Source organism: Sceloporus occidentalis, unplaced genomic scaffold (genome assembly GCF_023333645.1).
Source record: "Sceloporus occidentalis isolate IW3139 unplaced genomic scaffold, rSceOcc1.0.p SCAF_52, whole genome shotgun sequence".
Classification (NCBI taxonomy): Eukaryota; Metazoa; Chordata; class Lepidosauria; order Squamata; family Phrynosomatidae; genus Sceloporus; species Sceloporus occidentalis.
Window position 1 is genome coordinate 3,775,452 of NW_028317032.1, and position 17,360 is coordinate 3,792,811.

A 17,360-nucleotide genomic window follows, 5' to 3' on the forward strand; every position below is an offset into this window, starting at 1 on the left:
AAGTCATCTGTAAGGGAGTCTGGAGCATTGCTATTGGTTGATTTACGTACCCTATCGCTTAAAAAAGTGAGGTCTTTAACAGAGGTGGCCATACTTACTTAATGTAAGAGCCAAGAGGGGTCTTAAAACGGCTATCAGTTTTCAAAATTTCTGTTTGTATGTAACATATGCTGTCTAACTGCATAATAGATACCAAAAATGTTAAAATACATGTATTCTTGTTAAATAAGATACTGTTTTACCTTTCCACTCATGTGTATTTGTTCTTTACAAATATTTGTTCTTTAAAATAGCACTAAACTATAAGATGGCGTTCTATAATCGGGCCGAAACAGTATTTATTCATCTCTAGTGCGTGAGTAGGAGTGTGTGAGCGTGGAGGTCTCGCCGGAGGTTTGTCTGAGTGAGCTGGTACGAAGTTATTTTGGGTCATGCAGACCATCAGTGATGCTAAGCTCCACTAACGTTAGGTGGACTCCTTTTATTGTCACATTCTGTTATGTAAATGATTGCCAGTGATCCGGAGAACTGGATTTCTACAGGTTTAGCTTCTGGAATAAAAGCGTTAGAATGTTGCTGTAATTCTTACGTGTCTTTACTTTTGGTTCAGTAAAGGTCTCGGGTAACTGATTAATCCTTTCAAAAGATGAGAGATGTGATGGGCAGGGACTTGCCAAGCGGTATTTTACTGTTGCTATGATTTATATAGGGTCATTTATATAGCTCACTGTAATAATTTATCATTATTTTGCCAGCCAACCTGTAATTATGCACCATAGCAACCAAGCATGTTAGACATTTTTTGAGATGCGGACCCGCTGTATGATAAAATCCGATAATGATCTGTGATCCCAACCTCTTTGCTTGGAGGTTGCTTGTATTTGAAACTGCAGCTTGGATGCACTATAGGTGAATCCTTTCTACTCCCACCATCCTAACACTATTCATCATTTGACTTGGTATGCATTGAGCGTATTATCCAACCTGAAAAGTGCACGGGCTTTTAACGTTCAATTCTCAACGCTCTTTTTGTGTGCATCTCTGGTATTCAAGGAGTTAAAGTTGGCTTTTAATTTAATTTTAATCTTTGAAATGTTGCCTAAATACCTGAACAGAGACGATTACAAGGAAGCAAATATAATTTATGGTGATTAAGCTACCTGTTCAGTAAATAATATCCCCCTCAGTGGGTTATGGAAGATCAAAAGTCCTGTATAAACAGTAGAAATGGGGCAGCTGATATTTTGTTACACGGGGTACAGTATCCAGTACAAGTGTGCAGGGGCACTAAAATACTAAGAACCCTACATGGGTAGCTGGATTCCTGAGACTCAGAACATCTGGCAGCTGCCTTCAGTCTGCAACTACAGGCGGCTGTCTGCTGCTGCATTAGTCTTCCTCTTTGGAGCCATCTATAAGCAAAGCTAGAAACTGTTCTATAAGCAGAGGCTTGTGAACAGAAGACAATGGGCGAGTCCAGAAGCCAAGGGTCTGCAGACAAAAGAGGCTCCTTTACTGATGTATCAAGATAGAGTAGGCTCAACCAGTATCAGTAACACCACCACCCATCAAAGGAAGGAGATTGATGCACAACCGCCATTATGCTCAGACTCCAACTTGAGGCCCAGAGCCATAATATGTTTATTCTCCATTTTCTTTGGTTTCAAAATATGTTAATGCGGGGATTTTTTCTATTTTGCACTTCTGCAAAAACTACCAAAAAAAAGCTGTAAGTTAGACTGTAGATAATATTATCAGGTGGCTACAGCTGTAACATTCTGTTCCTTAGTACAGAAAAATAGTAACAATACGTCTTGTGGTAATAGGTCAGATGGCAGTCATTAGCTAAACAATTTCAAATGCCAGGCTTCACATGAGGCTGTGGCAGGGGGGTGTTTTATCTCAGTGGGATCTTAAGCATCTCCACTTGTCTTGAAAGACACCGGTTTCACGAACGTTTCACGCGAACCTGAATTAGAAGCGAACACATGCTTCTGGAAGGAAAGGTACCCTTGGCACCATTTTTCTTTGAAATGCTCCTAATCAACCCTGTTTTTATGTAACACTTTGAAAACTTCACTGACACCTAATAATAAAGCAGCCTTGTTTATAAAACGCAGAATTTTTTCTACTTTTTCTACATTTTCTACGTTGGATGCGGATGTTTTGATCACATTCTTGAGTACTTAATTGGTTATGTTTCATAATGCGAAACTAGATTTAATAATATTTTTTAGTGCTGTAAAAGTCTATTTTTTAACACTTATCTAGTTTGTGGTTGAGGAAAAATTTGTATTACATTATTACCTCTATTACCCTACACTTTATAAAATCAGTGTTGGTTGAAGGGGATTTTGATATCTTTAGATCATCCCCAAATCTTAATTCTAACACTTTTATTAAAAGTCTGTGTTTGCAGAAGGGTAATACAGACTGAACTGGATGTTACATCCCTGTAAGGCGAGGTTGATCACAGTGGAGGACTGGGCAGCCAAATGGCAACTGAGATTTAATGTGGACAAATGTAAGGTTATGCATTTTGAGGAATAGAATAAATGTGGGGTTGTGTTAGGATTAATGATTAAATGACACTTCTGTGTCCTTGTCGTATTTTTAGCAGCTCTGCTTCTATTGTAAATGAGAAGACAATAAATTTAGCAACGGTGTTCAATGTCAGCTGCCGCAAGGGCCAGTAAGATATTGTCCGTTATTGATGCCTGGGAGTAATATATAACGTTGCCTCTGTATAACATGCTATGTCAGTGGTAAGAGCCCACCTTAAACATGCAGTGCAAATATGGACACCTGTTCTTGACACTATGGAGCTTGAAAATTTGCAGATGCATCTATAAAGGTAATAAGAGGAATGGAACACCTTAGTAATAAAGAGAGGACAGAGAAATTGATTTTGGTTACCCTAGAAAAAAGACTGCTTACAGGGGAGATGATATTATTATACATTTATATGTGGGGACGATACCAGCCGCTCTCTGATGACCTGTTCATTAATAGGACTGTGCAAAGGAACAAGAGGTCATCAATTCAGACTTGAAGAAAGGGATATTCAATTACAGCAGTGAAAAGGGGATGTAAGAACAATAAAAATGCAGAATTCACTATCCACGGACCTTGTGCTATCGCATTCGATAGATGCCTTTCGGTATGGCTGGATCAAGGGAAATAAAGGGATATTTAGTAAAACTTAATTGACTTTCTTGAAAATGTATTAGTACTATGATGTGTACATGTAATTGTGTTCATTAATGTTTGTTAATATAATATCTATTTATTTCAGCTTTTATATTTCTAAGTTCCTGATCCTCTTAGCACATTTTCGTTATTTGGTTACCTTAACGTCATTTCATACTTCTTTCTATTTAATAAATTGCGTTCTGTATTTTTTCAACATGATGGTGATTCAGTCTTTTCATGATGCATCATTTGATATTTAAAAGCTGTAAATACGGAACAAATTGGTCTTGCTATTGATGAATCACGGGATAAGTATCTTAAAGCTGCGTGGGGCCATTAAAAATCTTTCAGGTTGGCTATTTATAGTAACACAAATCACCTTACTATGCAAGTGGTTTTCTTTCTCATATTTATGCCAAATTTAATAAGTTTGACTGCTGTGTTTCTGTAATAAAATCCCCAATAGCAATGCATGATCTGTTTTTACATTCCTTAATATAAATATGAAATCAAATTTGCCACTTTCCAAATCCAACATTTTACTGTTAAGTCTGTTTAGTAAACAATGGAATCTTGACCTTAAATATATTTATAGATGTTAGTAATAACCAATTTTAGGTCATGCATAAAAAGTGGATCTGGTTCAATATTTGAGGCTCGGCATAACACCATAGCAACCCGTTGAATAATCCCATCAATAGCGGCATTCCAATGACCACCAACACATCAAAATAGCTTCATATATATAACCCTCTTGTCTCCAAAATCATCACTTTCAATTTGGCAACTGTGGCTTCATAATGCAATTATTATGTTCCTTAAGAAAACTGTTACGCCAAATTGTTCTGCATAACCAGGGTAAGAAGTTTGAGAAAGGGGGTTGTCATCGGGTGTTAGGTGTTCCCAGGTGCCGACACATCTTTGTCTAGTGGTAAATTCGACCAATCTGCAAATTTGCGTAGTTCTTATAGGGAAAATTATATCACACATTTACAAAAATAAGTAGTAGTTTTTTTTTACAAGTCATATCCAAAACAGAAACTAGTTATATAAAGACCTTTGAATGCAGGCTTTGAAAAATACTCATTACCAATTGCGCTAAAATAGTGCAATTCATTTTCTGATTGTCCTGTATTATTCTTTGGGCGGTCATCGCCTGTCGTCCTTGTAAGCATGCAATGTGTCGTATTAAGTCAATAGTACAAATAATACAAATTCACAAATCATTCTGCATGTAAGATGACGCCAATATTAAATCCTTTTTTAATAAGAATTTTTTTTTCCTGGTTTTCTCTTGTTCACATGAACTATTCTAAACCACGTTAGACACTGCGTCTTCAATAAGTGATATATGCTGCCTTGGATGCACTACTCCACTCGTCGGTTGTTCATTGTATCTTATCACTGTTGTATGAATAGGTCCTTATAATCCCATTCCCTTCCCTTTGCTACTTCATAATGTTGCAAAATTGAAGTACAGTAAGTTTGTGACAGCAAATTACAGTACTTGTCCTCTGTGATAAAACTCATGCACAGTCTATCAGTAAATCCTATTATGTTGATACATTGTGATTTTCTTGTCAAATGACAGAAAATCCTATGCTTTGCCCGATTTCCTTTTTTCCCCCCTAAGCATTGCCATTTATCACGGGGATTTTGTGGTCAATGATAAGTGTTGTGTATAGTATTCTCCTTTCATCAGTTCTGCAAGCAGTGAATAACAATGACCTCTTTTCATTTATTATTAAAAAACCCCACTCAGCATTTCATAGAAGAAATCTCGTCTGTATTTATAACACTCGGTTTTATTTTACACAGGAAATATTTTTACTGTAACAGTTGCATTTTATCAAACGCCATGTATAATTATCTGCTATAGAGTTTGTTTTCATTTAAAAAAAAATGTAGGTACTAAATGAAAAAAATACACTTTTTATGTATGCGAGACCCCAAAAAATATGTAATGTGACAGGAGTCGGGTTGTTTTTCATGGTTGTTGGATGCCGGTGCTTGAGAACGGTGACCTTCTTGGGGCCAAAATTACTGTGACATTGTATACGAAGCTAGTAGACTCGTGCATTCGGGTTTGTATGAATTGCAAATTTACCACAAATTGGACCAAAAACGAAGCAAAAATCTCCGAAATTTTGTTTGACATTTGTGGGACCACATTCACTCTCATTCTCTTTCACGCCCTCTAAATGTTTCCCAACCTTCTCTGAGGAGCACTTCCGCATCTTCTTCTGCATATTCTCCCTTCTATCTTCTATTTTGATATTAAATTTTTTATCTTCTTTCTTCGTCCGCATCTCTGCAAACATATCCTGACAACTTCCGCCAAAATGGCAGCACTGCGGTGACATCCTCCCCGATCCTCCAATCAGGGCAGAGGCTGTCACTGCAAGTGTCGCCATATTGCCCTCAGTTCACGTGCCAGGTTCTGTCAACGGAGATGCAGACGAAGAAAGAAGGTTTGAAGAGAGAAGATTTAGAAAGCATGAGAGAGTGAGTGTGAATGAGCGTGAATGTGGGCAATGGTCAAAGAATTTCGTTAGCGAATTAAAAATGCCCCCAAGTTTTCAGCCGAGCCGAATGGGCAGGGAACGAAAATCGTTGCCCGATAAGAAATGGGCCAAAAATGAACCAAAATGTTTTCCGAATCTAGAAGCTAGTAATTGCCCAAAAAGATTTAAGAAACAAACATGCTTTGTTTGGTCAAAGTAGGAACATTTTCAAACCACAACCGCAGCTGTCTGGCTTTCCGGTGTTTGTCAAACTCATCTGCAACGCCTCATTACATAAACCAAGTTATAAAATGTAGGATTAGAGAACATGGTAAATACGGTGCCTACCTGGAGCCAACATTGGAAACAAACATTTTCATTGCTGCCCTGGCTGCCTTTTAAACACTGTTTAGGTTTTTAGTCTTCTCCTTGGTGGTATTACAAAAGAAATCAGGCAGACATATTCAAAAATAACAACACTGTATGGGAGGAACATGGAAGACGGAATTTTTCTTCTCAACTTGAGAAAAATATTATCAACTAATGCAGATCTTCATAGTTACCTGCTGTCAATAACACAGAATGAAGTGAAGCCTGCTTAATATGCATTGAGAAAGGCTGGGTGATAAGGACAGCAAAACATTTATTTCAAGTCCAAAAAGTATACAAATGTAAATTATTGTATTATATTTATATATATATATATGTATTATTATTATTATATGGTATCATCTTTTTTAATGGTAATATTATTCAGATCCCTAGGTTTGGGAACCATTGTCTTAAAATTGCTATTCTCCCTACACTGGTAGAACCTTTCCAGAAATAATTTTTTAATCATATTTACCTCGTTCCTGATTTTTCAGGGAATGCACAACTTTCATGTAACACAAAACCAGGCACTGATAGGTTGTTGGGAAAAAATGCTTGCTAAAAGTTTGTGTTTCTTTTACGTGATGAAACCTTTATTGGATAGAATAGTTTATTTGTTTAGCATCCTACTAGAGGGCTCAGTTAAAGTGGAACAGCCAGCCTGTAGTTGTTTTTATTTTTCTTTAATTTTATTTTCCTATAATTACCCCGGTCTTCTGAAATGTCTTGAGAAATGATCTATAAAATTATTACAATTAGCCGACAGTTGTCGGTGCAGGAAATGAAAACAAATGCCTTATTTTTGTTTTAAGTTTATAACTTTTTAAGTATTTATTTTTCCTTTTTTTTTTTTTTATTAAAAAGAAAAATCTGGCCACTTAGTTATAAATAATTCACCCGTGTAAACACTTACGCAGACACCTGTGTTTGCGAGGCAGAATTTTAAACAGCTTAAATGTCATTAAGCAGCTGCTAGAATATACTTGGCTAACGAAAGTAGAGAATTGGGATATTTTATCAAAATACAAATCTACGATATGAAAGCATATTACTTCCCAGTCCTTTCCGCCTTTTCAGATTTCATTTTTAATTTGTCTACCGCCCTGATCTCCTAATAGCCGGCGATCCTCCAAACACCTTGAAACAGACATTAGCAGCGATCGTTCTGCATGTTCTATGAAATCAGAACCTTAAATGGGTTTTATATATTTGGTTTGGGAATGTTCTCTCGTAACTTTCCGACGTGTGGTGTGTTGTAAACACGCTTTCTACTCTTTCTCTCCTGGATGACCTGTTTTTATAACCAGCCTCTACTGCAGTCATGAATTTAACTACATTGATACCTCTAGGTAAGTTCATATTAAGTCTGTTACTATGCTTTTTGTAGCCATAACCATATAACATTTATTGCCCGAAACAGATGTTCATGTGCGAGGACAGCTGACATTTTACGAAGTCATCTTTTCCTTTGCCCAGACCATAAAAACTTATATACTTGTGTATATATATATATTTTTTAAAAAAATGGCGCCTTTTCTGAATAATTAAAGGATGCCTTGCTTCACTGTACTGTATATCAGAGAACTTTTTTCCAGCCATATTCTTTGAGTCATGACAGTTAAAAAAAATATCAGAGTTTATATTAAAAAGATGAACTGTCACCTTCACAGTTTTTAGAATCATTGTTGAAATGAACAATGGTTTGTGCTTTTTATCAGTTAAATCGTTTTATGGATATTTTATGTTTGGGAAATAGCTCACACTTTCTAGCTTTTCTTAGAATAGCATTCTAATACATAAGAGGGTGATAATTAAGTGGAGTCTAATTTAGTGAGGGGATCTAAACATGCATGGGGTAGGGATATGGCTCCTGACTCTGACAAGACCAAAGGCTGACGAAGGTCTGAGTCCTACATCAGGAAAAATGAGCAGACTACATGGACAAATGGTTCTTACCCACGTTAAATCCTATGTTTCTAAAAAATTTGCCATTGTAGGCATGATGCTGTGTGTAAAAAGTAGTAATATGAAGCGGACTACAATAAAATGTGATAATTGTGCTGGTGGTGTGTGTAGTTACCTGTGCGCACTTGGTGAGAGCTCACAGCCTGGTAAAGCTTAAATACAGGATATTACAGAATCCTCAACAATACTCTCTACCAATGTCCCATCTAATTTTTCTTAGTTGGTGTGCGCAGAAAATTTCTCTTGTGCAAAAAGTTTCACAGAGCAAAAATTTTGTGCGCACAATATCCGCGCCGCATAAAGTTTCAAAAAAATTTATAATTTTTTTCTTTTTTTGGGAAAAACTGTTGTGCGCACAATTTTTGGACATGTGCGCTCTCTAAAAAAGCTATGTGCGCGCGCACAAGCGCACAGCTTAGAGGGAACACTGCTCTCTACCATCTACCTCCTTCTCCAGGTGCTTAACTAGAAACCACAGGGCTCTGGTGTGAAAATTGCCCTGGGGCCCCCTAACAGCTGGTCTGTGCCATCACTACCCCCAAACAACTTGTCTGTGCCTTCTTTGCCGCTTGCACCCCCCTTCCAACATACACTCCGGCACACACAGAAACAAATTACACATTACTTATACTCACTAACACACATACACATTCATTGTAACACAAACTCCATCTCACCCACTTTCATACATGCTTACACACAAGCACCTTTACATACATACATACATACATACATACATGGTCACACACACACAATTACACATCCATGGTCACACACATACACATGTACACAACCATGCTAACAATCATACATACAAACAACCCCCCGCTCACCGCTCCTGCAGATTGGTCTCCGGCTGCTCGCACAGCCTCAGTTTCACTGCGGGGTCACATGATGTAACGTGACCGCGATACGTTCCTGCCTCCCCTAAAAAAAAACTGAAGGCGGAAAATGGGGTAATAATAATGGGGTAATAAATGAGAATTTAGAAAATCGTGTTTGATGGATAAAATGTATTAACAGAATTACAAGTCATAATCCTCGTAGAATCGATCGCAAACAGTTATCATTGCGTGAACGGTGATATATTTTGCCACAAAACTGCCCCTACAGAAGGTCCGCCTACCATTAATTTATCATAATGGTGGCAGGTAGCTTTAGCATATAAACAGAGCATTAATATATAGAAAGATATAGATATAGATATACATAGTCCACAAAAAGCACACACTTACTGGACTTCATAAACTTTTCGTAGGGTTATTTACATGAGATAAACAAGGACCAATTAAGGTCCTTGGACTTTAAAAAGGGAATACTGGGCAGACTAAATGGGCCCAATGTTCTATGTTTCTGTGCTGAAGGTCATGTTCTGAATGCCAACTCTACTTAAAAGCCAACACCAACTAAGATATCAGTATAAGGATTATACTAATAAATCGGTAACAGCATTGTTTGCTTTTATCTGCATATTGTTTTAATTAGCAAACCTTAAAGGCCTGTTTACTCAGAATGACTGGTGCTGTGTTTAACATAACCAACAAAACGCAAGGTTACCGCCGCGTCCTCTGCTAAGTACGGCGGAGTGTGTTGTGCGAAGACGGGTGAATATACGGCTGATAAGCAGTCAAGCTGCTTAAAAAATGCAACTTCAGTGATGGTTAAAGTCACCCAATTCAATGAGCAGCTGAGTGCTTTTGTCGAGGAAAAAAAAAACAAATGAACATTTTCTGACAGAAAAAAAAAAAAGGACATTACGTTTTAGAAGCTGAAGAAATGCTGTTCGGAACAAAACGAATGAGTGAAGAGTTTAAGCGGAACTTTTAACAAAGTCATTTTAAGGAAATAAAGATCCGATCTACATTTGAGTCCATCGTCCTCTCATAACCAGTCAAATATTGCCATCGCTTTAAACGTAATGGCAGCAAAGGGACGTGTCTGTCCTTCGTTAATCTGTGACTTACTGCGGGAGAATGACAGCAAGAAACCAGACAATTTAAAAGTTTTTAAATTTGGATTGTTTTATATTATATTACATAGTGACGGATGCTGTGACATTGTCTAAAATAATCCCTTGAAAACCATAGTGTATCTGGAACATTGTGAATGATTTCTTAAACCTTGTTAAATAAATAATAAATCTGTAGAACTCTATATTAATACGCATTGCTCTTTAGCTGCATGGGGTAACCTGTGTATATAATGTTTCCTTTTTTCCCCTCTTACTTTTCAGGTGGACGTTGTGGACATCGAAAATGAAGAAAAAAGATATAATCTCTTCCTAGAGCTTCTCGACATTAGTCGCCATCAATCAGAGTTCCAGCACTTAGTATTACTTCTACGGGCCTGGCCCCCCATGAAAGGTGCAAACATGTAAGTAATGGGTTTCTATTTTATCTATGGGAAAACTGTGCAAGCCAACGGAGTTAATGGTTTTAACCCCTTAAGGACAATGGGCGGTTCCTAAACCCATTGAAAACAATGCATTTTGAGCCCGTACATGTACAGGCTTTGTCATTAAGGGGTTAAAGGAGCTTTGTCATCCTACCAGTAAACAAATGATACCAACACCTTAAGAGATGAGCGTGTTAAGACGTTACTTATCTCATTTAAGAAATAGGCCCACCTGGAAAAAAAAACTTTTTAATAAATGATAGTAAAAAAAGGTTTAAAAAAAATAAATCATGGCCACAGTTATCTTTCATTACCTTAAATAAAATAACAGATCTAATGACAGTGTCTCTCGTTTATTGGAGATATATTTAACCCATACCTGTCACAGCTTCTGGGGAAAAACAACCTTATGGGGCAACCAAAAAAAATTGTCCACATTTTCTTTTAAATTCCCACGCCCCTGGGACGCTTTGTTTTGCAAATTTTGGGCCACTGCTGTAAATGAGTTAATAGACTACTTTAGTAATTTGCCACCTAGGGGACTTGTCCCCCCCTTCCCCGACTGAATACTGCCAGCCTTCCCCTGGGTAAATGTTAATTAAGGTGTGCAGTAAATATCAGAATGTGTAAATATTGTAATATTTCTGTCTCCTTAGATGCTGATTGGCATTGGAGTAAAACAGCCCCTTACGTTTAAGCCAAATATCCCCAAAATAATTACACTGGAGAAAAATCACGAGCTACTGTTCTAAAAAGTGAATTTAATCATGCTTAAATCTGTGCTATAACAAATCCCCTGTAGACCGAATTTGTTTTGGTGCCTGCGATAAAATAGGCCAACAAATGGATTCTTATCTGCTGACAAATACTATGTGCTTTTGTTTCGATTTGTACGGCCGTAACTGGCAGCATTAATTTCAGCTACAGTACTAACGCTAATCGTTTTTTGTCCTTTTACCTTTGGCCATTTCTGCTCAGCTTGTTTGTGTTTCCACTAAACACACATTCACTTGGAGAATTAGTAAATCTGCCAATATAACAGCTCCATGTCACATGGAAAATAATATCCTTACCAAAAAGGAACTAGAATGAAAATCCATTTTGTCCTTTTGATTGTTCTCCGAGTTTGAAATATCTTACAGTACCTTAGTTTGACAGCGAAGGGCAGTGAAGGTCATTCCATGCGTATATTCAACGACTTTAAAAGAGATCTAACATTCTGCATGTGGCGGTTGTACAGACTAAGTACAACATATGTGCATGTCATTTAAATAACATGCAGCTTTTTCTTACCTTTCTTTTGCCACTTCTCTTTCTCTCTTATCTCTCTTTTTTACTTCCTCATCATTTTCTTATACTTTTTTCTTTCTTCTCTCTCATTCTCCCCTCTGTGTATTTTTTTCCCTTCTGTACCTCCCACAATATCTAGCTGCCCATCACTCCTCTGCACACAACACTGCTACTCTCCCCAACACAAAACACAACCCCCCACACAATCTGCACAATTGTATCTGCTGCCCCTCTCCTAGTTGCACACAACATGATCCAGCAGCCCCTGTCTTCCGGGACACAACAATGTCGGGTAGAGCCTTTGTCTGAGTTCTAGGTCATCCCGAGTAGGGCATACTGCGAAGGTCTATTCGTAGGGCACTTTGTTTTCATTCCCACCCAGTGTGACCGGCAATTCCTATGGTGGCAAGCTTGTTTTGTATAGAGATTCTTTAATCTCCTTATACGTGTGCCATGACAGTAGCCATTTTAACCTTCTGGGGGGTTTTTTTGATCGGTCCCTTTGTCCCTCCCTATTATGTTATCTCTCTATTGTTACTGCACAAGCAGCCTTTGTAAGGGTGGCTTCAGGACAGGAAATTGATTAGATATATATATATATATATATAGGAATGAGTATTTGGTAAGAAAACATTAATATGCATTCGTATTAGTTTTCTTTTGACATACATTCTCTGTGACGGCATAAACCTACCTCTGACTGATTCCTGCTTTCTCTGGGGTTTTTGTTGCGATTAAATTATTCCATGACATCTTGCCCTCAATAGTGAGATTATACAGTAAAGGGTTCACACGGCCTCCTATCTATACATCATTGTCAACAGCAGCCGGCTGGAATTGGAAGAGTGGCGTCTGTCACACAGAATTGTGCGTGTGTAGTTGTGTATGACAAAGGAAATACACATGCCTTAAAAGGACGGTTGCCTTTGCAGCTTTTAGCCTAGCAAAATTAATTTTAATATACAACATATACATTTTTTTCATTGCTTTGGTTATATTTGTTTTAGAACCTCAGGACAGTTGATAAATGTGGCCAAAAGCGGGAAGCCTTTCCTGTCCTAAAAGTTTCTGCAGACTCCACCCCTACGCAGGACACGAGTGACTTAAATTAACAGGGAGCAATAGTCAGACAAAGCATGAGAGTGAGAGGTTAAAGGGACACTCCAGTGACGCAAACAGCCCTTTAAAAAAAAAAAAACCACAAATTTAAAATACATGTAAATGGGGAAAAAAAGAATGAAGCTGCAGCCCGCCACCTCCTGATTGACCAATTCTCGCTATTTATTGGATGCCAATCAGTGACAAGAAAGGTTAAAACACATGAGCACAGGGGTCTCATTAAACAGGGAGGTCAATTTAGTGATTGGTCGAACCTAATTTGAAAAATATTGTTCTACAAGAGCTTAATTCACTGCACGGGTTGATCAGAAATACTGGATTATACTCTTAGTATAATTAGACGATAAAGCTGTAGCCAATGAAGTGTTTCTTTGAGTACGGACAGACGGTTACAGCGTGGTTAAAGATCACACGCAAGTTATGTGTGATTATAAAACATGCTTTAGCAGATTTTATGCTACACGGAAGAGGCCAACTACACATGGAGGTGACATGTACAGTATATTCCTGGGGTCTTATTCTTTGTGGTTTCACAAAGTCATTGGAACTTAGTAACACAGTAGGCTACGATGACAGTTGCTGAATTATTATGACAGAAGTCCAAAGAATCTGCTAAAGCACAAAGTATCTCCACAAACTTAACTTTTTTAACTGAACCCAGTGGGAACACTCAGTGCGGTGAGGTGGCTGATGGATTAGGTTAACATGACAGGTGGTCTTATCCTGATAATTTAAATATGCCTTATACAGGGTGTGATTCTCTAACCCCAGGGAGATGATTTGTTTGCCGTTTGGGCTATACAAGTCAGGCATATTGGTCCCTGTGGTACAGCAATTGGAGCTGAGCCTGATTGCTCTATAGAACTGTACTGAAGATCCCCGTGACGTTGGAGCTGAAGCGTACCACGGCTGGACAATCATAATGAAAGTTGAAGTTGGAACTGCAACTCTCCTGTCCCTTTTTTAGTGCATAAACCCCATTGATACATAATGAATCTTACATAATCTGAGTTCAGCATGTTATTTTATCTAAAAGGGGGGCGAAAGAGAGGCCTACTGGCCACTTATGTACCACCTTTGCTAGACACGCGTAATTAAGTCTATATAGATGAAACTGATTTGGCAAGTTTTGTTTTTGGACAAGGGGGGCTCCTGTCTCCTTGTATTTAATTGTTTCCAGGCATACATTTCTATAATGGACATTTATCTGGGCTCATACACAACAAAGTGCTTTAGAAACCATGCCGACTTTTAGATGGCGTGCAAAAAGTACCAGGGATGAATGAGGCTGTCAAAGTTGAAGGGGTTAATGGCTTCAACAAACAGCAAAAAAGATGAACATCTGCTGGAGGTTGTGTTCTTTTACTGTTTACTTCAACACTCTGTGATTTAGAGCGCACATCTTCCTGTGCACTTTATGCCATCAGCAATCATTCAACCTTTTATCTCGGCTTCAAGGTGAGCATTGGAATTAACTTTTTTTATGGGCTACTCAGCACAAAGTGTCATCCTTCACTTGTCAGCTGTGAGGCTGAAGCCGGTTACTAACTCCTTTTACTGAAACTTTCTTTCGCCATTGATCTACGCTCTGTTTGAACCAAGGAAATAGACTCCCCGTAGGGATTATAAACGCTCGCTCCTTGTAGATGTTAAGGGGCAGTTTCTCTTAAAAACTAATTACTGTATATTGTGCCCTTTTTGAGTACCGGACCTCAGAAGTTCAAAAAATAAATCTCTCTTCGAGCTCTGTTGTCTGAGAGATGACTCTGTGTGGGTTTAATGCGAAATGAAAAAGTTCTGATTTTTTTCAAGAGCTGGCATGGAATAGCAGGTTGTTTATATATATAGATATATATATATATATATATATATATATATATGGAATAAACAGACAAGTTAATAGTTTTTTTTTATTGTTTAACAAAATTCAAAGTTAGTGAACAGAAGAAAAATCCAAATCACCCTTTGCCTTCAAAACAGCATTTATTATTCTAGGTACACTCGCACACAGTTTTAAGGTACTCAGCAGGTAGGTTGTTTCAAGCATCTTGGGGAACTAACCATAGTTCTGTGGATTTCTGTTCGTTATCTGAGACAGATGTTAACATCAGGGCTCTGTGAGGGCCATAGCACTGCCCCTCTTCTGCTGCCGGCAGAAGAGGGGACGTGTTCGGGCATTCCTATGACAACGCGTCTCCTCCGTTGACATCACTTTGGCACCAAATTCAAAGGTATATAAGCCTTTATCTCTGATTACCCTTTGCTCAGGTATCACCTGGATTCTACCCTATACAAAAGCATTGTTTGCTGTTTTGACTATCCGTGTACCAGACCCTCTTCAGTGATTTTGACCAGTGATTCTTGCAGCCAGCCACGACCTCTGCTTTGTGACCTGACTTGCCTTTTGGATCTTCCTTTTATTACCTCGCCTGGACATTGTTGTGTGTGTTTGTTTCCTGCTAATAGGGACCATTTACAGAAATGCAGCCCAAATGTGCGAGGATCCTCCACCATGCCTCGCTGTTGCCTGCAAACACTTACTCTGGTACAGCTCACCAGCCCTTTGTGAACAAACTTTCTTCTGCTACAGCCAAATATTTCAATATTTGACTCATCAGTCCATTTTTCTGCACCCCCCGGTTCCTGTGTTTTCATGAATAGTTGAGTAGCGTGGCCTTGCTTCTACGTCGGAGGTATGACTTTTTGGCTGCAAGTCGCCTATGAAGACCACTTCTGATTAGACTTCTCAAGCAGTAGATGGGTGTACCAGGGTCCCACTGTTTTCTGCCAGTGCTGAGCTTTATGGCTTGGACATCTTCCGATGGCGAAGGAAAGTAAGCATGAGGAGTCTTCCAACTGCTGACCGCTGCGTCTATGGTCCTCAACATTGCCCATTCTTCTTGCTGCTCCAAAAGCGCTTAGGCAGAACATCTGCAAACCCCTGTGTGCCTTGATATTTCTGCCTGGGAGAGAGATTTCTGATGCAGTATTATCTCCCCTGTGTCATCGTGGATGACATTTAACATTAAACTGTGTTCAGCATCCTCACCTTGTTAGTGCGTTTGTCTGTTCCTCACCCAGTTTTATTTCTCCTACACAGCTGTTTCTGTTTCAGTTAATGATTGGGTTTCAATCTACGTATTAAGTCGATGATCATTAGCACCTGTTTGGGATAATTGTTTAATCATACAACTAACAATATGCCTGCAAAATCACTGACTTTGTACAAATGTTCCTAGGATGCCGTTTTGAAGGCAACTGGTGGTCACGGCAAAAATGATTTAGATTTTTTTTTTTTGGCTAAATTATAATTAGGCTATTTAAAACTTGCCTAAAATGTAATGTATTTATCAGAATATCTGAATACAGTGCAAATGAAAGCTAGTGAGAAGCAGAAGGCACGATAGTGTGAATAGAATATAAAACATTATAAAAAGGCGGCTAATTTGGCGGTCAGGGGTTTGCTCTAAAGCCCAGTTTGACTACATGTCTAGGGCTTGGGTTTAAGTTCTTGCAGACTCATAAAATCGCATTGGTGTGTTTATTGGCTGCTGACTGTTCTTGTACTGTATTTTATTTGGACAGTAAAGGTCACACGCACTGCTTTACAGCTAACTTATGAGTTTTAGATAACACCGGGCACGATTTAACCTTTGCATTACCTTTAGTTGCGCTGATACCACATCACTTCTGCTATAATTATAATAATGGTTTGGAACTGTACTATTCTACACAAATCTTTGGTATGTCATGTTTTGTATCGTGATTCATAAATAAATGTATCCAAATCTGGCAGATTGACACTCCAAGGGGTTAATACATCATATATCTACACATTCACTTAAAGTGGCAGTAAACTTTTTTTGGTCTGAAGGTATAAATTAAGTGAACCTTACTTATATTCAAGGCCATCTAATTTGGGGCCAGCTCCCACACCCAATCTCAGTCGTACCTGAGTGGAGGTCCTTTCAGCTACTGGCACAGCCCTCCACTGTGATATGACATCATACCCCCTCACTCTCCAACAGCAGGTGGTGCTAGGACTCAATGGTGGGGGTGTTAAGTGAGGTCTATGCTGGAGACTTACCCAGTCCACCTGCCCAGGATGGTGGTGGTTGTTGAAGGGGCCCAAGTTATAGCTTCTGTGGGCCCCTGAAGTAAGCCCACGACAGAAGCCCTATTGGCTGTGCATAAAAGACAGCACTGCAAATCTAAATATTAAAGCTTGAACAATCTTTCCCTTAAGAGTCAGGAGCAGGCGGTACATACGGGGCACAGCGGGCTCCTGTACTGTCTGATACTGAATCTGCAGTGAACAGCCGGCATAAGGCACATGCGAGAAGGTGGCTTAAGAGGAGCTCCTTTCTTAAGAGAGCGATTGTGCAAAACATACTTTTAATGTAAGTGAGATTTGCTTAATTGTTTTTTTAAGAGCAAACAAAAAAGTTTCATGCCACAGCTAGGCGGGAACCAAACGAGACACATCTAGCAATGAAGTTACTGAACAATGACTGGGTGCTAAAC

At 38.7% G+C, this 17,360-nt stretch overlaps 1 protein-coding gene across 1 annotated transcript in view; it reads left to right on the top strand.

The window, feature by feature from the left end:
• LOC149288346 (NBAS subunit of NRZ tethering complex-like) overlaps nt 1-17,360 on the top strand; it is a 278,953-nt gene that overhangs the window by 237,029 nt on the left and 24,564 nt on the right. The window contains exon 50 of the mRNA XM_089491881.1: nt 10,267-10,406. Within this exon, the coding sequence (XP_089348007.1) occupies nt 10,267-10,406 (140 nt within the window). The remainder of the gene's footprint in view (nt 1-10,266; nt 10,407-17,360) is intronic.